Source organism: Theropithecus gelada, chromosome 4, assembly GCF_003255815.1.
Source record: "Theropithecus gelada isolate Dixy chromosome 4, Tgel_1.0, whole genome shotgun sequence".
Lineage (NCBI taxonomy): Eukaryota > Metazoa > Chordata > Mammalia > Primates > Cercopithecidae > Theropithecus > Theropithecus gelada.
The window spans coordinates 151,725,426-151,748,830 of NC_037671.1; the positions used below are offsets into that span (position 1 = coordinate 151,725,426).

Here is a 23,405-nt window from a genome sequence, read left to right on the forward strand (position 1 = left end):
GTGCCACTGCTGCAATGGATAAAAATAACTTGTTACTGTTGTCACTGCCTGGTTGGAATAAGTGGAAGGAGAGATGAGAAGTTGCAGTAACTAGTCTGGATATGCTTAGCCTCCTACCTTTGTTCAGAGCTATTCTATTCTCCTGGCCCAAGCCTCCCAGTCTCCTGGTTATCCAAAACTCCCTGGAACTAACGTGTTTTAGAGAAAAATAAGCAAACGTTGACCTCTATGCTGAGCCTATGGTTTTTAACTTTCTTTAGGCTTGAGTTCTGAAATCCACTGGCAGCCACAGGCTTCTGTAAGTGCTGCTTTCTTGTTTGAAGAAAAAAAAAAAAAAAGGTACTATGTTGCAGAAAATATGCTATGGCATGCTTTCCATAAGCTTCTAAGACAGTTGAGGGAACGTAAAACTCAGCCAGGCAAGTAAACACACATTTAATATGATGGTAACACGGATCAGGAAAAAGTTATTCTAAAGCACAGCATCAAGAGAGAAAGAATACTCTCCTCTTTTATTTAATGTTTTCCTTATGTTTCCTCTGAGCAGAGCTTATTCCTTGACAAGTTTTTCCTTCCCACTGCATCTAGCACTTCTTTTCTGGGATGGCTCAAGAACTGTAGCTTCTCATCGGGTTTGTTTATTTACTTACACTGCCATTCCTGTTCTCTTCCAAACTAACATATGTCTGCACAACCGCACAGTGAAAAGTAAGTGTCTTTCTTCATGTTTATTTCCCTGAAGTTGTTCATCAAATTGCTTTTTCACATCCCTTTTGCAATCTCATCCCATCCGGCTCAAGTATCCCGGATTAGAAAGGCTGTCTCTGGAGTCCTTTTCAAAGGGAGCCTCCCATAGTCTTTAAATCCCCCATGTTTTATGGTGCAGATATTCAGGACTTGAGGTATTAAGCAAGAAGGAAAGCAAAGCAGATGGGGACAGGCATAGTAAAATAGAGTGGCTTCTTTTTTGGATAATCATTATTGGAATTGTCCTGTTATCTGTAACTTTGCTGGTTCAAAGTGATAAACTCAGTCATTTATAACTAGACATTTTGCAACAGATAAAGGGTGGAAAGGCTGTGTGTGGGGGTGTGCACACACATGTGCATACAATGTACAGAAAAAGTTCCACTACTGAAAGAGAGGTGTTGTAAATGGGAACTCTTAAAAAGAAGGCAAAAATCATAATCTTGTTGGGGTGTTGCCTTCCTCATAATATCAAACCTAAAGGAAGCTATGCATACTTTCAAAATTCCAACACAAGCATGCAGTATAATAAGTGATATTTAACTAAAGAATTAACATCAAAAGACGATCTCTGAGATTCTAATTTTTAGCATCTTGAAAATAATACATATTTCAAGTTCCTTTCCTTTTGCATCCAGCCCACTTTATTGCCTCTATCCTACTTTTGGGATGTATAACAAATATACCAGTAAAGGACTCCAGAGACATAAAATTCGTAGCATTGCAAACTTACAAAATGCTCTAATTCATGTAAATTTACCTAATTTACATAAATGAAAGGAAATCCAGTAATAGGGATTACAAATGGAGGAAGGAGATAGAAGTACAAGTGTCACTTGTTTCTCTGCAAGGCTTTAGCAATTTACCTAGATTGAATTATTTGAGCTGAGCACAAAAATTAGCAAGGCACCTATGAATCAGGGACTCTTTCAAAGTGACCTCCCAGAAGTTTGCTGCTGTGTTAACCTGTAGTGCTAGTGCAGTCCTCCAGATATTCTGTTAAATATAATACATTAAGTCAGGCTTACGTTAAAATCACTTGAGGCTTGTGACTTTCGACTAAATACTTCTTCAGTAATTACTAAAAAGTTCACCGGCTAGTGCTACCAGAGAAAAGACGAGGAAAGCTCACCATTTACTACCGACAGCCAGGGTGTGCCCCACTCAGGGGTGCCAGCCCTCTGTTCTCTCATCCCTGGGTGGGCCAGGGCATCTTACTCCCTGCTGCCTTGGGCCTCCATTTGGGCTGGGAAGATAAGAAAGTAGTAGACCTTCCCTTTCCTTCTCCAAGACTGGGAAAATCTTTCCAAATCTTATTCCCACTCTTCCAGATGAGATATCAATATGTACAGCAGATCCTCTCAAGAACACTGGGAGACCGAGGATGGGAGAGAAAGCTCCAAGGGGGGCGAGTTGACTATAGAGGGAATTGCTGAGAGGGAAAGGAATCTTCCAAAGCCACAGAAAAGGCTTGGTTTGGGAAAAAAAAAAAAAAAAAAGGCCGTAGCACAACTGCATTTCCAATGGGAAGATCCTGAGCGCACACACTTCTGGGTCCTCCCCGCTCAGAGCAGGTAAACCTCAGAGTAGCTGACCGGCAGCACCCACAGAGTTTCCTCCCGACCACCCGCCTGGCGACCAACTGCAGCCACTTTTATTGAAAGAAAGAGAGAGAGAGAGAGAGAGAGAGAGAGAGAGAGAGAGAGAGAGGAAAGGGAGAAAGAAAGAAAGGGAGAAAGGCAACAGAGGAGAAGGTCAGGAAAGCCGGGAACAAGTCAGCAGCCAGAAACTCTCCAGCGATCTGCCAAAGGGGAGAGGGTAGTTGCGCGCCGGCGCTGGGAGTGGGGTGGGGGCGCCGGGGCACAGGGGCGCAGGGGCGCACGGCCACCGACAGTCGGGTGCGCCTAGCTTGAGGCCGCGGAGAAAAGCCGAACTTGAACGGGTGGGGGGTCTTCGACCTCAACACTGCCTGCCAGCCCCAGTGCGCCCAAGTCTCCCCGCCGGAGCTGCCCTTCTGAGGGGCTCTTCGCACGCACTGCTTTTCCCATTCTCCTGGCTCGAGTTCTCCCGCCGTCACTGCAGTGTCCAGAGATGCTGCGCTGTAGACCCGGGACCCCTTAGGCGCCTCTTCCCGTCCCTCTGCCAAATCCCAACGCCTGTACTTTTCCAGCTCCCTCTTTCCCTCTTGAAATTGAAAGTTATTGAGGTCGCTCAGGGTTGTTGCTCCAGCAGTTTCCTTCCCCGCCCCCGAGCTCCCCCCGCCCCCCACAGCCATTCCCCCTCTTCTCCCCCTCCCTGCCCTCCTCTCCCTTCCCCCCTCCCTGCCCTCCTCCTCCTCCCCTATGTGGTGCTCCCGGGAGCCCAGCCCAACACTGGAGCGTCTCCTGCTCGCGCACGCCAGAAGCAGCTCGGGGTCTCTCCGCCGCCCCTTGGCCATGGCCGCTGTGCCGACGGCGCCCGCTCCACTGCGCTCCCGGGGCCCCCGCCACTGCAGCCGCTGCCGCCGCAGCTTCTGAGCCTAAGGGGCCGCCGCTGCCGCCGCCGCCGCCGCTCGCCCGCCCGGATCCCGCCTGCGGCAGTTGCCGCACAACATGCTACCTGCGGCCGCCTCGGCGGCTCCTGGAACCCCGGTTCGCGGCGATGCCAGCCACCCCAGCGAAGCCCCGCAGTTCAGTGCTTGGATAATTTGAAAGTACAATAGTTGGTTTCCCTGTCCACCCGCCCCGCTTCGCTTGCCACCACAGCACGCCTATCGGATGTGAGAGGAGAAGTCCCGCTGCTCGGGCACTCTCTATATACGCCTAACACCTACATATATTTTAAAAACATTAAATATAATTAACAATCAAAAGAAAAAGGAGAAAAGGAAGGGAAGCATTACTGGGTTACTATGCACTTGCGACTGATTTCTTGGTTTTTTATCATTTTGAACTTTATGGAATACATCGGCAGCCAAAACGCCTCCCGGGGAAGGCGCCAGCGAAGAAGTAAGTGCAGGGTTTTTTTACGCGTTTGCTCCCTCCCGCCGCGTTCACCTGTCGGGTCGCTTTGCCTGTCCGGAGCCGGCTCCCAACGGCAGCGGTCCTCCCGCCCTGCGCCCTGCGCCTCCCAGAGGAGATGCGGGTTTGGGCTCTGGGGGTATGGACGGCGTCTTTCACCCCTGCCTCTCCGCGCCACTGCCTCCCGCAGCATCCTAGCCGGTGCGAGGGGCGGCGGACGCGGCGCTAAGGTGGCTCCCGCCCCCTGGTAACTTCAGGTTCGCGGGAAAGTTCGGTCCTGGGTTAGACTCGCACCCGGGATTTGTGCTTTCCTTTTGAGGATCGGCCAGGGGCACCCAGCCCTAGGCAATTGGGACGCCCAGCGCAGGATGCCCCTGACCCCTAAGTAAATGCCGAGGGAGGCGCGGCCGCGGCACTCGCTCACCTCGCGCAACCGCCTGGTACAGGGAGACCTCGGCTGGGCCCTTAGGCTAGACTCCGGTAGCCGAGCGCCCGCTACCCGGCCAGGAAGCCAGGGAGCTAGCCCCTGAGCGGCCGCATCCCCGACACGCACCAGCGGAGCCAAAGGGCGCGCGAGGCGCTGGGGTTCGCGTGTCTGCGCGTTTGCAGAGCTGCCGGACGTCCCACGCCCAAGGGTTGAAGATAGCAGAAACCCAGCTGTGGGGAGCCGGAGGTGCAGAGTTGACTGTCACATGTGAGCATCTGTACCATCTCTGGCCCTTTCAAGTGTGTCCCCTGAGACACACACGTACAGAGAGTGGGGTCCCCCTAAAGATTCGCCTCCTCGCTGCCCTTAATGCTGTTATTTGGAAGGTTGGATTGTGGTGGCTTCTTAAGACAGTGCCGTAGCTGGAATTAAGCGGACACCACCAGGGCAGCCTCAGCTCGGGTTGGTCTGTCTGAAAGGTGGAATCTTCCCGAGATGAAGGGACAGATGGGAAGATGTCACCTCTCCTCGCTCCAGGGCATCCTGGCGCCCTCGCTGCTCTAGTGTCTGTGTTTCCATGGGGAGTCCTTTCGCAGATCGCAAAGCAGGGGTGACCCGGGCTCTATGGCTGGGGGCGCTGGTGGGGAGAGGGAGGAGGAAACCTCTCCTGGAGCTCGCGAGGGGCAGGAAGCGATGCTGCTGCTCTGGCCCCTCGCACCTCCGCAGCGTGCAGCCCATGCCCAGCGGCCCTACCTGGTTCCCCAAGGGGATCCCTCTCCCAGCGTCCCGCCCGGGAAGTCTTTCTGGGCAGGCGTCGGGGCAGCGCGGAGGACACAACACGGGCTTGTGTGAGATGGAAATTTAGTAATCGGTTCTCGGCCGCTGTTTGTCCCTGCCCTGCCCCTGGGCATGAGGGTCCCCTGAAAGCTCCCTTTGTATTGCTGGCCTCAGCCAGACAAGGTTTGATTCACCTGAAAATTGCCTTTTAAAAAGGTGGCAGGGCCAGAGCAACAGGGGCCCTGGCCGGGCCTCACCGCCTTTAGGATCGCCTAGCAGGGGGCAGGAGAACCCAAACTAAATATGTCAGGGCATCCGATTTATTATTCTTGGCCTCCAAATGGTGTGTACTCTGGTAACTCCCCACCCACTCTTTCATTCCGGCCCGGACGCGGAAGGGGCTGCCTGGGGCTCAGCGGTGTCCACGCGCCTGGCGATCCCCGCCTCCTCTCCTCCCAGGGTCTGACCTGGGGAATTGAGTCTCGGGGTCAGTGGGCATAGAGAGCCCGAGCTGAAACGCAGCCCACTCTGCTTTCCATCTGCTCTTCCAGCCCGTGCCCATTGGGCGTCCCAGAGCACGCTCCCTCCTTTAGCCCCACCGAGGACCCCCGGGCTGGGAGCCACACACTTGCCAAGGAGAAACAGGGTACTGAGTGTCAGAGGCGTCTCGCTTTGCAGTTTTGGGGCCCCTGATTCCGAAGGAAGAAACAGGAAAGAAAGCTTGTAGTCCACTTGTGCCCACCTCCCCCAGCGAGGACCACGGCGCAGGAAGCTTTCCCGGGGCGCTGTCTCAGGGAGCTGTGGGATAATGCACCTCTAAGTTTGGCCGAGAGGAGTCAAAGGCAAACAGCTTTTCGACCTGCCTTAATCATCTCAAGGCCAAGTCAAAGGCGAACTCTGTGTTGCGGGAATGAAAGAGGGAATGGGTGGAACTGGGTTGCAATTCCGGTTATTCTTTGGGAGTGGGACTGGCAGACAGCTCCCGCAGCGATGCTCTTGCTCCTTCGCACTTGAGTCTGCGTTTGCGGCTTGGTTTGCTGGTGCAATCCTGGTAGAGGGGCGACCCCTTGCGTCCTTGGAGGAGACAGACTAGACTCTCGGCAGGTGCAGTATGACTTAAATGAGGAAGGAGTGGAGGGTAGAAACGTCCTCTTTAAATGCCCAGAAACTCAAGGTCAAACTGCATATGCACAAACTCAGATATATCGTTTGTTTTGAAATCTCTGGGGAAAAAATAAACGAATAAAAAGACTCAATTCACAGTTCCTGTTTCTCAGGTAAGGACTAGGAAACATTTTTAAAACGAAAACATGTGGTCAAACGTGTTTTCAAAAGAGGCTGGCTATCCTAACTGTTTCTTCAAGAGACAATTAAGTGAATATTTAAGGAATCTTTTGGCCTGTAGTTAAATAGTTTCAATTTCCTAAGCTTAAAATCCTCAGTAAAGATATGACAGATAGAAAATTAAGGTGTTAAAAACTGCTTTAAAAAAATTTTAGTGATCTCTCTTGATTGTTTTAGTAGGAAAGTTTTTTGTAAACAAGAACATTCATTTGAAGTGTTGAATATTGTCATGTCCAAAGAACCATGCATTATCCTCGGAAATAGCAAATAAAGCCGTATCAGTATTCTCCTGTTTCCCTAAAACAACTATAATCCCATTTGTCTCTACTTTGATATAAATGCTGATCCTAGTTATTACAAACTATTGTTTCTTCTCATAAAAGAAACAGTGTTTTAAACAAGACTCTTGTACTTTAAAATGTCTATTTAGTTATGGGTGAATAAATACACAATAAATTTTTGTCTATTTGAATTGGTATATAGATCTTAAAAAGGACTCAACCTTTGAATTCCAGATTGTGTGCTAATAACATTAAGAAGCACTTGTTTTTGCCACAATGATAGCCGCAATATCTTAGTGAGGCCTCACATTTTCCCTTGGATTAGTTATTTGGGCCCTGAAAAAGACACTGAAGTGTAGAGGCAGGTACGATTAATCTTCCCTTCTTACAAAGAAAAGGCCTGAGAACTAGAAGCTCAGTAACCTACATAATGTCATATATCTAGCAAGTGGAACTTGTCTCCTGCCATGAATCTCACAGTTATGTACACATGTATTCTATATTCTGGCCACAGAGAAGATGTTAGGTTTATTAAGAAATAAATTAGATGGTCTCAAGGCCATGATTTATTCAATAGGTTTAGAAAATAAACTGCTCTCCTTGAGTGGAAATTTTTGAACTGATATTATTATTTATTATACAATGATGATCAATGTCAAATAATTAAATACCTAATAGTAAAGCTTCCTAAATAGTATATATTATTTGATCATCTAGAAGATGCTGTAGGATTATATTATGCCAGAAGGTTATTGTTAGAAACATTAGATGGCATTTAGCATCCTTTTTATTTGATGCCATCTAGTAGCTGGGTTTTAATTGTTCTGACTCTAGATAAATGCAAGTTTTGAAAAGCCATTATATGCATAATAATTTAAAAGCATTCATTGCACAATCTGTAAAACTTCACAAGTCTTTCATAAAGAAGTCTGAAGAAGAAAGAAAGAAAGAAAGAAAGAAAGAAAGAAAGAAAGAAAGAAAGAAAGAAAGAAAGAAAGAAAGAAAGAAAGAACGAACACAAAGGAAATAATTTTCATGGTAATAAAATAAAAACAGACTATTGGAATGTACTGGTCATTGCCCATGACATTGTTTCAGATGTTGAGCCAGTCTTTGAAATTATGACACACTCTTTGTGATTATGTTGTGAATCCTGGAAAATAACAAGTTAACTGATAAAACAGAAAAAACCTTTAATTCTACTAAACATTTTGTAATATTAATTTCAAATGAAAGTTTGGTTTGGATATTGACTACAATGTATTTTTCACACTTGTCTACATTTGTCATCAGTCTACCTTATTTTTTAGAGTAACAGTGTTTTAAAGATAGAGATATGAGTAGAATTTGCTGAAGTGTATTCTTTGATACATCATGTAATAGCTGTATAAATCAAGACAAACGCAAACTCATGTGCAGTAGTGGCAACATCTAAATGCAAGGAAAAACGTCTTTGTGAATTCAAATTTAATCATCATTACATTGTGAGGGCTGTTTCTCAAAATATCCCATGGTGATGCTATTTTAATTCTCCGTTTATTACCTGAATAGAAGTATTTTAACAAGAATGTTAGAAATGATTATTTTAAAACATTGTCTTTTTAGCCCCAAGTTATTCAAGTAATGAGAATATAAGAATGAGTATGAAACTGATTTAATGTTATTTCAATATTCCTTTAAACATGAAATATGAAGAGTATTTGAACTTGTAAGTAGATAAGCTTTACTAAGTCATTTCTCCATTAAATAATTCCCTGGCATTTAATATTGTACAAATTAGGTCTCCAGAAAGCAATGAATGGAAATTACAACGTGTAGTAAAATTTTATTTTCAAGTTATTTGGGGAAACCCTTGCTGCAAAATGAATTTATTAGACATTGGATTATTTTAGCTGATTTGAATCTGGACAGAGATCTCCAGATTGCTACTAAATGTCTAAAATATTTTCTAGTTAAATGGTTTATCTTTTTTTAGTTGTGATAATTCTTTTGAATCCTATGCAATGTTGGCAGAGTACTATGTAGAGTTGTCAGAGCCCTATGTAGAGTTAAGACCAAAAAACACCTCCGCAACTATAAGAATGAGCTATCAAAAAATAAAACTGTTCTCGATATACTGATTTACCAAATTGTCTTTTCCCCTTTGTCTCCATCCAAATGTTTCATTTTAGACATGTCTTGATCTCTCTCTTCCTACTTCTTCACTATTCATTCACATATCCCATCCCCACCCCAAAAAATTCTTTTCCAAGTAGTGAATTCTTGAAATGCCATCAGAGTGGATATTGTGTTTCATGAAATGTAAGAAAAAACTTTGGTAACCATTAGGAAAACATTATTCAGTTTTAAGAGCACGGTAAGGATCGTGCAAGACAGTGTGTTGAAATTATGTGTTTAACTTGGTTAGGACTATTTCTTCTAACAGTGCATTCTGTGCTGGCATTTTTTTTTTTTACGAATAATAATTTGAAAAAATGTTGCATCATAAATTGCATAGTTTTTTGTTTGTTTGGTTGGTTGGTTTTTTTTGCTTCACCTTTGATTTTAAGGGAAAATGTAGATTGCTTTCTTAATTAGAGATTTTTCTCAGGGTTTCACATGGTTGAATTATCTTAAAATTTGATATCTGTTTGACAACCTAGTAAATTTGAAATGCTTTGCAACTATAACTAAACACATGAAGTATACCATATACATATGTAAAGGTGTTAGCCATCTTTTCTCTTTCTCCAATTCTGCCCATCAGATCTTTCCATTTAGGAATATTACTGACATTCTGATTAAAGTAGTCATCCAGCAATACTGAAAAGAATGGGGGTGTTCCATTCTCAAAGACTGTGGGGGTGCTGGGAATGCTAAATATCTAAATGTCATCGATTGCTAAGAATCCCATTTTCTGCTCTAAAGTTTCAATAACATAGATCTTTTAAGCAAAATACCTGAATTCTTTTCACATTTGAACTCTTGGAATAATTTTTAAATTTTATTTTTAAAAAACAGGGTTGCAGGTGCCTCCGACAAAAGCATTTCTGCTTCATTTGTCATCTCAGCAAGGGACCTAGGTGCTATCTGCTGTAGCTAAAATTTTTCTTGAATTTTTTTAGAGAAAATTCATTGGTACTAAAGAATATGATTGTCCAATTAAATAAATATTTAATGGCTTTTAACTGTCCTTATGTTTTATGCAAACATCTAATCTACTCTTCAAAACACTGCCTTATTAATGTTTCATCTGACCTTTAGAATTTAATTAATTGCAAGTATCATAAGTTTGTGGTAGAATCTGAGAAGGAAGGCTCCTTAGTGTATGTTGAGAAAAGGTAGACTGAGAAGTTGAAGACCTGGGTTCTAGATCCAGCATTACTGCTGATGCCTGAATAACCCAAGAAAGTCCTTTTACTGTACCAAGCTGAAGCTTTTCATCTGTGAAATGAGGAGGTGGATCAAAAACTTAGATCTAGTGATCCCTATGGTCTTCGCAACATTTAATCTTTTGGTAAGAGAATATAAGTCACAACTAGGGAGTTAAATAATAGCTTATCTTAATCAACTAAATTTAACAGATAAAGATTGAGTACAAACAAAAATAAACATTCATTTAGTATAAGTAAATTCATCACATAAAGGTTAATAAGTAAGTGATCAATGTGGATAATGAATTAATTATGATATACCTCATCATTCACATTTTTTGTTGTCTGAAAACCATAGTTACAGCAACAATCATCATACTCAGTCTATAGCAGGTCCATCTTGTCCTTAGGCTCAGGGTTAGGGAGCTGGTTCGGAATACTGACTCAAGGGTCACTTCAGAGCTTCCCTAGCGCGGCAGGCTTTCAGAGGTGGCCTGTAATGATGAGGAAGAGATGATTACAATAGTCCAGGTTTAAGAAAATAAAGCCCTATGCTACAACAGTGAATGATTGCACAGGAGAGTATATATAGCAGATAATTTCTTTTAACCAAATCAGTAGTTCTTGGCAATTAATTGGATATGAAAGGGAAAGAGATGTAGGCTCATATTTGGCAATAAACTTTGGAGTGTAAGGACTCAGGCCTGGGTGAATGGAAAAATGATGACGATCAACAAAAAGAAAAATAGGAGAAGCAGGTCTTGTTGGAAATCTGTTTCTTTTCTGAGGAGCCAGTAGGACGTTTAGGAACTCAAAACTCAAACACCTGGGATTAGAGTATTAGGGCTGAACACAAGTACTTTAGAGTCTCTCACATAAAAATGATGTTTATTATTATCAAAAGTGTGTGATCTCCTACTGATATGGGGGTGTAAAAAATATGTGCTGTGCTGACATTGAGACTCACTCTTCTTGGTAATGTCAAAATAAGATTAATTACATTAAGGTACCTTGTTTATTTTAAGTAGTTTAATATATCATTTTCAACTGTGGTTTTTAATTTTTTTTTATAATATTCTCTGTGTTACATAAGAGGATGGTCACTGGTATCATGAGCTGTAGTTTTTGTTGCCAAATCTTGCAGCTGAAAATTGTACTTAGAAGTCTTCTTACCTGTGGAACTTTGCCACATATCACAAGGAGACCTGGAAAACTATGATAATGAAAGGCAAGTTTACATACGGTATAAAAGTAAAATTTTGAACCATTGAATTTGGGTCCAGTATCTGTTCATCACAGTAGCGTTCTACTTTTAAGTAGATTTCTCTACAAAGTGTGCTCTCTTAATATAAGAGAATCTCTGGAAGGGATAAAACTTGAAAGAATCCAGTCCATCTACACAGTGTGGGATCACTTCTACAACATTCCCACTGAGTGATTGTCTAGCCTCAGCAACAGTCAGCCCCCTAAGCTCTCCCCTCTTTTCCTCCTATTTTTAGGGCTTCTGTATCAGAAGCAGTTTATTCTACTAGTCCTCTTCTGAGCACTTGGCATGGACATAGGATTAGATCTAGTTACCTTAAAACACCTTTCTAAAATGAACACACAGTAATGCAATGTGCTATATTCACTCCCAAAAATTGTCCTTAGAAAACTAGCTGGTAAGCATATTTATAATTATACCCCAATACAAAGCACATTCCTGAGAGTAAGTGGTAAAGCAGCCCCCATTTTATAACCACATAATACAAACCACTACCACACAATATAAAATAACAGAATTTGTGAGCTGCTTATTTTAGAACACTGTTTTCTTAACATATGCTCAATAAGTTGGTAAGAAAAAGGGCAGTCCTTTCTCATTGTTTTGTTCCCTTGTTCTACAAAGAGAAATCAAAGGTAAGAACACTGTCATCTCAACAAAGACTGTCATATACACCAGGGAAATATCAATCACATTTTGCCAAGAATAAATAATATGCCAAAATATGCGTAAATGTTACATGGCAAACAACAGCTTTTTAGCTCTCAGAGCCACTGTTATATTTATATACATCTTATCTTAATATGCATGTATACTTACTAAAGTGAATATTATGATAATAGTTATTACTCAATAGCTCCCATGTTGTAATCACCAGTAAGTGCCAGACCCTTTGCTTGATGCTTTTGCAAAAATTATCTCATTTGATCTTCATATCCACCTGTAAGGAATGTGCCAATAGTCCCACTTTTGTTGATCACTCAAGGAAGTGAGGTGGCCCTCAGATCCCAATCTAGGCTTGACTCCAAAGCCAAGGTCCTTCTTTGATTCTTCACTCCACCTTAACTATTAGGGTTGGTACTTGAGGCATTCATGGTGCATTTTCCAAATTCCACCTCACTTTTTCTTTCTCTTACTCTCTTCTTTCCTCTTTCTCTCTTTATCATCATTTAACAAACCATAAGTCTTTTTTCAAACATTTACTATAAAGGTTGCTTCTGATATTAAAGTACCCTCCTCTACCTCGCTTTCTTTCCTTTTCCCTTTGTCCTCTTTCTTTAAACTTGTCTTATTGATGGCTTTTAAACGTAAAAATTTGCTGATTTTTTTTTTCATTAAAAACAATGGGATTGCAGTTTATATGAAAGACTCTATGATTATTATTTCCAAATATGGTGTGCGTAACCAAGAAAAGATTAATGTAGGCATGAGGATGTGGGAAAAGTCTATAATTTTGCAGTTAAAAATCAGAATCCTTCTATGTAATTTACAACCACAAAAGATATTTTACTGGCTGGTTATTGTTATCCAGAAAAAGTTATCTTTATGGCACTTCATAAAGTCTGTTATTTATATTACTTTTACCATGAGCATTAACAGTAACCTCCACTCTGAATTCTTGCTTTATGGGTCTTTGTACAATGATTTTCAGCCCTGAGTTCACATTAGAATCTCCTGGGGATCTTTAAAAAGATACTAATGCCCAGACTCCACCCTCGAACAAATGAAACAATCTTTGGGGATCGGACCTGAATATCTGTATTTATTAAAGTAGTTCTGGTGATTCTAATGTGCAGCCAAGACGGAGGAATATTGTAAGAGCCTTAATTCAGGAATCACTATTGCAGCTAAGCAACCATTGAAAACCATGCCAGTTTCAGGAAGGCTAGATGGACAAAATAGGCATATGTGGAGTGTGATTACAAATGAGATAGATGTCATTTGAACAAATAGTAGTGTAAAATATAAAGTGTTCTGAGATTATTGATCAATACTCTATTGATCTGTATTGTTGATCAAGAGTGTTATTAAACTTGTAGCCCTGATTGGTACAGACAAGACTGTCTGATAGAGAATTATCTCAGTCAAAAGAACACAGCAAAATGCACACAGTAGGACACACTAGTGAATATAACAGATGCTGGCTTCATAAAGTAAAAGCACAGCTACTAGGAGAGGTACAAACCATGGGGGAGTGTGCTTGCTGCTAAGCTATACTGTGTGGAGGGGTATAAATAGGACAGTTGTAGAAAATGGTTATCAGCCATACTCAACTTTTTGTTCAAAGCTACTTAATAATAAACAACTGTTTTTATGTCTTACCAGATGACTGCTAATGTGCCCTAGAGTCCTCCTTGTTTTTAGGGAAAATTTAATGGTTAGGAAATGCCTAACGATAAATAAACGTCCTTTTCTTTTATAGTTTCTACAGTTCCTGACTCACTTTAGATTGACTACTGGTGATCAGTAAAACGACTATAAATAGCATAGTTTTAACTCTACCTTAATCGGTTCCGTTTTGCAGTAGGTCATTTATTCACGAACTTATCATTTCTACTTCACTCCTAATGTGCTCTTCTTTGAGTAGTTATCTCCATTAAATCTTGTTTATGAGTCTTTTTTAGTCCGTGAAGGATTTTCAAATCTTGCCATAAACTGGGGAAAGCTCCATGTAAAAGTGGGGTGGAAGTCTGGGCTTCCTGACAGACTTAATCCTGCTAGTTAAGGTGGCTCTTTGGGATAATATGGGTTCCAATGAGTCACTAGGCCAAATCCCAATAACCGCAATTGCCAAAAGTAATTAGACTGAAGAAAGCCAGGCTCCTTGGGAGGAAGGTCATCACAGAAAGCTTTAGCCATTGCTCCAACGTCAGACCTAGTTACTTGTCCCTAAGGATGGAGAGCAATCATGAGTTCCAGAGAGTAGGAAATATACCAGAAAACAATGCTTTTTCACTAATTTTTTTCTCAATAGGTTATTTACCCTAAGCATGCAAGAGATGGAAATACGTCATCAGTATGTGCAGTTTATGTCACTATCCTCATAAACCTGTGTTTATGTTTGCCTGTGTGAATGTACATGCCCACAAAGAGAACTCCTGATTCATCACTGCAAGTTCTCCTCCTCCCTTCCTGAGTAGATAAAGAACTCAAAAGAATTTAATCTAAGTTCTTAAAAGAAGGTGTCTGACTAGCATGGAAATGGAAGGGAAGGAATTCTTGTAAACATCCTTAGGTCAACTTAAATATTATATTATTGAAGTAACGTTTGGCAACAAGAAAATGGTAATACATTATATCAGGCAAGCAATTCTAAAATATCTGGAGCTAGAACAAACTTATGATTTCTTGTACTGAAAACAATTCACTTTAGAAACATGCTGATGTAAGTATCTAAGTAGAAATGATCAACAAGTAAGTGGTGCTATAATTCCAAGCTTTCAATATTTGAGAAATTAAAAGATTGTTAAACCTTTTCCTAGGAAAATACTCAAGTAGCACAAAAGTATTCTTCCTCAATAGCCAAAGTAAAAGTTTGCCTTTGAAACCATTGGCTTGGATACCCAGAAAACATACTCCATCACTTCATGTGATGGATCTTTAACTGAACAAAGACACTGTCCTTACAGTGGTAAATTTCAAATTCCTTTATGGTTCAGAATGACTTCAGTATATTTCAATATTCTTTTGAGGTTAGACTACCAGTTCTCTGTTTAAATATATGGATGAGTGATATTGCTTATGTTAAATCTACAGACAAGAAGTCAAACTCTTTTTCTGGCCAGCTTTTTCTGGCAACTAGAAATCTCCGGGTATCATTTGGTAGGCAAATAAACCCTGTCCTTGTGCACTGCACACATCTAATAGTTATAATTACCTGATTGTCACTATGGCCAATATTGTGGAACAATGTATTTGATTTTCTTTAGTCTTAGATTGACAATAAGATAACCAAAGAATAGAAGAATTCTAATTTTTTAAAAACTTAGCAAAATTTTTTTGCTGTGTTTACTTGTACCACTGGTCATGTAGTTTCTGCCATAAAATACAAATGGTACGGACAAATGCTGCTTGGCCAGAAACTGAGGACATACTGAGAAGCTACATATTTGTTTCTTATAGAATTTAGTTGTTTTTTTTCAATTTATGATGAGTTTTTTTTTTTCATTTGGAGTCCAAAAGGACCCTCATTACTTGTTTGTTAACAAGGAACAAGGTCCAAACATGGTAACCTTAGCCCCTCTGACTTTAATTCACACACTCTCATTTCATGCCATCCTCAAGATGGTAACTCTCAGCCCCCTCCACAAAGACTGAATATAATTTTTAAAGGCCAGTCTCTCTTTCATATAGCACATTTCTAAGACATCCAGCCAACCTTCCAGTTCTGTCCAGAGCTTGATGTAGATGCAAGCTTTTAACATAGATCAGTGGGATTTCCTTGGAGGCCAATTAGGCTTGCAGTATCACATAGATGCATACTTGGCCCTAGTACAATCAATAACATTTGCTATCATACCCAGCCTGTGTTTTTAAACTTGTGGGCATTATGTGACCATACCCCAAAGTTTAGTTTCTAACAGAATAAGGGAAAGTTGCAGCAAGAGAAGCTCCAAACCATTTCATGCTATCACTACCATCTTCACTATCCATGTGGGCATCCCATTGACATTCCAGGAATTCATTTTAAACTGTTTGCCTCTGAACTTAGTATATACTCTAAGGAGAGCCTACAATCCAAGAAAACGTTATGTAATAGTTTTTACCCATACTACTTAATTCACAAGCTGTTGGGCTGAAGTGCTGTAGGTCATCAGATAAGAACACATTCAAATGAAAATTGCCAAGATTTCCCAGTGCAGGGTATTTTCGTCACCCTTCCTAGCTCAAATTCACTTCCTCATCCACTCCCCAAATTCTAAACCCCTACTAAGATGAGTTGAACAGTCTTAATTTTATAATCTTCCAAAGAAAAAATAAAGACACAGACAGCCAAGTTAATTTATAAACAGTGCTGCATTTATCTTGGCAGATTTCAGTTTTCCCCCCACTAACTCTTTCATGCTGACTTCTTAGCAACTCATGGGAAGATCAAGTCATTTCTACGTATTAAGCACCTTAAGAACCATTGCACAGAATAAATTTGGTGTGTTTCTTCACAGTTCTTGTACAAATTTATTTCCTCATAGACAATTTATTTACTGGGTCTCTGAAACCTAAATAATCCCTTTACTTTAAACCTGAAGCAAATGGAGAGTCATTTTTACAAGAGCAATAAACTAAAGTGGCTGTTCAAATATTTTAATTGAATTGCTCTGGGCAATGAAATACCTTTTTGTTAATACAAACCCTTCATATTCTAGCAGGAAGACCCCTGAAATTCTAGGGTTGCTTAAAATTATATAACCAGGAATCTCCCCTCTCCCACAACACCAGCCCCCTGATCCTGGGAGTATGCCAGCAATTTTGCAGGATTCATTCTGACAAACTGTTCTGGTGTAAATGTTTATAGAAATCCTTTCCATTAGAGATTAAACAAAGTTTAAGTAACTGTTCCTAAATGATAGATCTCAGTAGTGTTTGCAACAGCAGGTCTGATGCTATCTGATGCAAAGATTCTGATACTGTATAATGGAGAAAATGCTAAAAGAAAAAGAATCAAGAGAGGAGTTAGTATGAACTGTATGTAATCGAACTGCAAAATATTATAAGTTATCACTATACAGATGAGTTTTTTAAATGTGCACAGGATATAAGGGAAATGAGTTCATTTAAATTGAAAAATAGTAAAAACTGACTACTGGAGCTTTAATGGTTTTAAAAAAAAGTGGAGGCATTTACAAATCTTATCATCATGCCAGTTCAAATGCAATTCTTGGCTAGTTCTCCAAATTCTCACCAAAATGAAGTAACATATCTGAGATCTGATCTGATATAAACTCTGATATCCACATTATTATTATTCAAAAACTGCTAAAAGGGATAACCGCTGAGCTCTAAGCCTTATATTGAATATTATTTATTAAAACAGGGTAGTACCCTAGACCTCAAGAGGTGAAAGCAAACCAGTGTTCCCTTTCTGTGCTTTCCTGTTTGCACAGCATTTTCAAGTGTTTATTATATACTAGGGGATTACACAGCTAAGCAATTTAAAACCTCAGAAACTTCACTGACTGAATTTCAAATTAATGCTACAGCATTAATGATTCCTGTGATACTTGACTAGGAAAGGCATATGTCATTTAGACTAACTAATGTTTCCTCCTTCCCTTGATGATTTAAGGCCTACATTAAAATTTAAGAACCCATTAATCTTAATTTCATTTCTTTGTTGTTAAGTCACAATATGAGATTTCTTCTTAATATCTAGATTTTTTTTCCTCACTGCAGACATAGGATTTTTTAAATTTTAAGATTTTTTTGTGAAAAACCATTTTAGTAAAAGTTCAATGTAAATGATGTTACAACATATGCAATGGAATTTTACTCCTTTTTGTTTTGCTTCAAACATAATGGCGGTCATTCACTGCTAAGTTTCCAAATGAATCCTATTTAAATACTGTATTTGCTATAAATGAGCAAGGAAAATAATCAAAATGGATCTATGGAATATGAAATAGAAACTTTATAAATTTAATTGGAAGATAATCGTGTCTTTCTAATTACCTTTCTAATTACCTTCTTAGAGTCTAGATGTTCTTGATTTGACTCTAGTGAGAAGAATCCCACCTTAGGAGGCAGGGACATTGATTTTAGTTTATATACTGCTATATAATTTAGACAAATCATTTAGTCTGTGATTTGATTGAATCTACTGTATAAATGAATTCATAATCTTTCGTTTATCTGAAAACAGAAAACTGATCTTAAAGGCCATCCCTCCAACAGTAAGATCAATGAGCTTCCCCTTTTCATTTTTGTAGCATGCTCTAATCTTAGAGAGTTGTCCATCCAAATGTCTAGAATGCTGAGTTAGGGCTAGAATTCAAAAGTTTAAGTTTCTTTTTGCATGTTCATGGAAGTTTTAGACCATATTTTTAAAAAGCTAACAAGCCAAAAAAGGAATCTTGTTAGGGGAAAAATACGGAAAAATCAAAATTGAACTTAACACTAACTACAATATCATACATTTATTTATTTATTAAACAGATATTATGTGCCAAAATTATGAAAATGAGCAAAACACACCTGGAACTTGCCCTTGTAGTATTTCACAGTGGTTAAGGAAAGAAAATATTAATTCAGAATTAAAAAACAATATTTGGCTAAAGATGAATTCGAGCACTTTAGATATCATTTCTAAGCCATATAGTACCTCCTTTTTTATTTGTTTAATAGCATTGGAAATTAATTAGTTTACAATAAACCTAATGCCTACCCAGATTTTTCTCTGGGAAATAGAGACAAAGCTGAACAAAACAGCATATGGGGATGAAGCACGAAGGTGGAAGGAAGATTAACTGAAAACATGGGAATTTATTAGGCCTTCTGGTATTTTCTTGTCTTAAAATTTATGAGCAATGAATAGGAGTCATTACTTAGCATGCCATTTGTGACAATCATAGGAAGTATGCTATTGTCCACTTTAAATGTAGTTAGCATTTTTAAGTAAGCCTTGTAATGGAGTGGCATAGCTTGGCTGAGTGAATTTCCGTTTTCGGCACATTGACTAATTCTATAGCTGAACTTTCACACTAGTTCATTAACTGGAATTACTTTTACCAAACACTAACATATTGTATGTTTAAAAATAGTGCATTTTTTTGTCCATCTCTCTGAAGCATTTTCAAACCTTTTATGGTAACCCCATGACCACCACGTAAAACATACAAGTCAATCTACTTAAAGCACCAGTTTGGCAAACACATGTCAACAAGTTATTTGGATTCTTATATAACTTTGTTATGACCTTTCCTAACCTCAGTTGATAGCTTTAAATATATCAGTTACCAAAATTCAGTCTTGAAAATAATTTGATTCAATTCTTTTCTGTATGTGATCACTGACTTGTAAAGGTCTTTGAGTAAAGAAAGGACACTACCAGCTACTTCCACATGTTTATCTTATGCAACCTTCACAACAATTTCATGAGGTATTATTTCATTTTATAAGTAAAGAAATTGAGGCTGAAAACAACTAAGGAACAGGTCAAAATGACATAGCCAGAGATGGTAAACCTAAAATGTACATCTAGATCTTCTGACCTAATGAATAGCTTTCCCCAATACACTCTGCTTTGCATTAAGCCTGTAAAAGAGAATGCCAGAGGAGGTTTAAATGAGAAATAGTTACCTTTGCAACTGAGATGGAACTAATAATACCTCATTAGACAAAACGTAAGGGTGTGAGAAAATAAACCAGACTACTTGACAGAGTGGTTACTTAGGAAGTGCCAGGTCAAGCTCTTAAACTGTTTTTAAATCAGAGGCCCAATAAGATCACAACTTTTGGCTGGGCACGGTGGCTCACTCCTGTAATCCCAGCACTCTGGGAGGCCGAGGCAGGTGGATTACGAGGTCAAGAGATCAAGACTATCTTAGACAACATGGTGAAACCCCATCTCTACTAAAAATACAAAAAATTAGCCAGGCATGGTGGCGCATGCCTGTAGTCCCAGGTACTCAGTAGGCTAAGGCAGGAGAATTGATTGAACCCGGCAGGCAGAGGTTGCAGTGAGCCAAGATCGTGCCATTGCACTCCAGCCTGGCGACAGAGTGAGACTCCATTAAAAAAAAAAAAAATCACCACTATTGTTCTTAAAAGATCCCTCTGATTGGTAATGGTAGCAGTAGTAGTAGTAGGAAATGGGAAGATGTGAACTCTATTAATCAGAAAGGTAGAATCTGTAAGAAAGGTGATTGGAGATGAGGATGAGGAGGGCTCCTAGATTTCTGATTGTAGCATCTTCATGCAGCCATTTGCTGCAACAGAAAAGCACACGTTGACTAGATGTGGTGGCTCTCACAGGTAATCCCAGCATTTTGGGAGGCCAAGAAGGGCAAATCTCCTGAGCCCAGGAGTTCAAGACCAGCTTGGGCAACATGGCTAAACACTATCTGTACAAAAAATACCAAAATTAGCCAGGCATGGTGGCTCACACCTGTAGTCTCAGCTACTGTGGGGCTGAAATGAGAGTATCACTTGAACTCTGGAGTTCAAGGCTGGAGTAAGCAGTGATCATCCCTCTGCACTCCAGCGTAAGCAACAAACTGAGACCCTACCTCAAAATAAATAAATAAATAAATGAACATGTCAATTAAGTGTACAAGAGTTGTAATAGCTAGGAAGATTTTTGTGAATTCTATATGCAGCATAAACCACTCGTGTTACTGAAGAAGATAAAGAGAGACCAGAGAAGTAAGTGACTTCACTGAAGTCACTTTGCAGTGGAGCCAAGTGTAGAAATAACGCCTGTGGCCATTCTGTAATACCAAATGCTACACAGCAGATGGTTCCAAGGGTTGACATTCCAGAGAAAGGCTCTATGGATCCTCTGCCAATCTGATTTCTTATGTGTTTAATAATGGCCTTTTTGGAGAGAATTATCTGTTCATTGACTGAAGAGTTGCTTCACAGTCTCTTTATTTCCTTACACCAAGATATGCCAAACTTTAAAAAGTTACAATAACCTGTTGCCCTAAACTAAGATGACTCATGACAAGGCAAAATTTTAAAAAACAAACCAATTACACATACCATACTCTCATCAAACACAGTTATCCGTTTTCTCATCAAACATATTCTTTTTTTTTTTTTTTTTTTTTGAGACGGAGTCTCGCTCTGTCGCCCAGGCTGGAGTGCAGTGGCCGGATCTCAGCTCACTGCAAGCTCCGCCTCCCGGGTTCACGCCATTCTCCTGCCTCAGCCTCCCGAGTAGCTGGGACTACAGGCGCCCGCCACCTCGCCCGGCTAGTTTTTTGTATTTTTTTAGTAGAGACGGGGTTTCACCGTGTTAGCCAGGATGGTCTCGATCTCCTGACCTCGTGATCCGCCCGTCTCGGCCTCCCAAAGTTCATCAAACATATTCTATTCCTGGGAAGGAGGAAAGTTCAAATCTGACCCTGAACTAGAAAAGTATCATTTTGCCCATTATTAGCAATAACTTATATTAATATGATTTTGTACAGCATATAGACACTTTCTCATCATCTTATTTGATTTTTTTCTCAACACCCTTTTGGAATGGGCAGAACAGGTTTTGTCATACTCATTTCACAATTAAAGCTCAAAGGTGGCAAGTGATTTATATGGTATCATAAGGCTAGGAAGTTGCAAAACTTAGCCTCAAATTTCTTGTAGGGGGATAGTTGTTTTGTTTTTTCACAGTTCTATGACTTTTCCCGCACTACCACAGTTCTCTTATATCTACCCTGAATTTCCTATTATTAGTATAATTCCTTTGGATTTGACAAGAAATGCATGTAGATTAGAGGAAATCTTTATTATAGATGAGATTCTTACTAGATGACAAAGTGAACTGGCAGATCTTTAACGTCCTGTCCCATTTGAATACCCATGAATGAGCTTATTGTGGGGAGAAGGAGATACGAAGCAAGAGCATCAAGCATTGTTTCACAAACTGTCTTCAGGAAAAAGCAGAAAACTTGCTGGGTGTTCTCTATGGTAGTAGAACTTTCTCAGAGAAATAGTTGAGTTTTGATGTGATGGGATGTTTATTAATAAATGTTGTTACAGGCTGGGCACGGTGACTCATGCCTGTAATCCAGCATTTTGGGAGGATGAGGCGGGCGGATCACTTGAGGTCAGGAGTTCAAGACCAGACTGGCCAAATGGTGAAACCCCGTCTTTCCTAAAAATATAAAAATTAGACAGGCATGTTGGTGTGAACCTGTAGTCCCAGATACTTGGGAGGCTGAGGCAGGAGAATCGCTTGAACCCAGGAGGCAGAGGTGGCAGTGAGCGGAGTTGGTGTCACTGCACTCCAGCCTGGGTGACACAGAGAGACTCCGTCTCAATAAATAAATAAATATCATTATAAGAAATTTGTATGGGCTTTCCCAAAGTATCATGATATTTGTTTTACTAGACATAATCAAGTGGACTGTTGCAGGGAAGTACTTTGAACTAGATACCTCTAAAGTTACCAAAGTTTATGATTCTATTGACTGGAAGCTGACTATATGGATCTTAATATTCTCATCTGCAAATTTAAGGCAGAAGGAAGAGCTTCAAGAGCCCTTTAAATTCCGTAGGTAAATTCACCGTCCTCTCAGATATTGTGTATGTATTCCTACATAAAGCATTTTGTTCATAACATTTTCCCTCTTTCCATTTGTCTCAGTTTTTCTTTTTCTTCAAGTCCCATAACCATTTCTAATTGCTCTCTGTAGTCTTTAAATATCTCAATTATCAGTAATTGCTACTGCCTTTTAATTTGTTGCAATAAATTTCTAGTCTATACATTTATGGTTTTTAGAATATAAAAGTATTATTTTATTAATTGTATTGTAGGCTTCCTGAGTCAGAGACTATGTTTTGTCTCTCAGTATGATCAGTACCTAGAAGACTGCTTCCAGCAATCATTGAATAAACAATTATTTGTGAAGATAATGATAATGTAATTGAAAGTGCGGTATTTATATCACCTTCATCAGATTCACCTGGGATGCTTCTTATCAATGCACTTACCCAAATCCACTGGATTCACTTCCAAATCAAAATATTTGGGAGTGGCGTCTGTACCTCTTCATTGTAAACAAGTAATCCAGGCCATTTTTACACACAGTAAAGTTTTAGAATCTTTAGACCTTTGGTTTCTCTATGCCATATAGACCTTCGGTTTCTTAGTACCATATTGATATCATTTCTATGCCATATCTTACCTTTTTCAGTCTGTTTAAGTAGGTGTTTGTCTTCAGTGAGCAGCTAGTGCCTCAGAGGTCTTCTTGCCCGAGTTGTTTGTGACTCCTGTTAAAGTCTGTGTCTATGGTCCTTAAAAAGTAGCCACTCTCTATGACTGTTAGTGAGTTCCTGGTTCCCCAAGCTTCTCAGAACCAAGCTTCTCACAGCTCCTGTATTAGAAGCCTCAGAATGTGCCCTCTTTTCAGCCTCCTTGCTTAGAGGTTTCTAAGAGTTATTATTGGACAAAACTGCCAGCTGCTTCAAATATGGATGATGATAATATAGGATGGGTTTAGTGCCTCTTGAGTTAAAGTGTCTTATACCTATGATTTTGATGATTGTCTATGAGAG

The 23,405-nt window shown here is 40.1% G+C and overlaps 1 protein-coding gene across 1 annotated transcript in view; it reads left to right on the forward strand.

The window, feature by feature from the left end:
* The first annotated feature begins 3,061 nt into the window (after positions 1–3,061).
* Positions 3,062–23,405, forward strand: part of RSPO3 (R-spondin 3) — a 76,598-nt gene continuing 56,254 nt past the window's right edge. Inside the window, exon 1 of the mRNA XM_025383096.1 lies at positions 3,062–3,734. Within this exon, the coding sequence (XP_025238881.1) occupies positions 3,638–3,734 (97 nt within the window). The 5' untranslated portion in view covers positions 3,062–3,637. The remainder of the gene's footprint in view (positions 3,735–23,405) is intronic.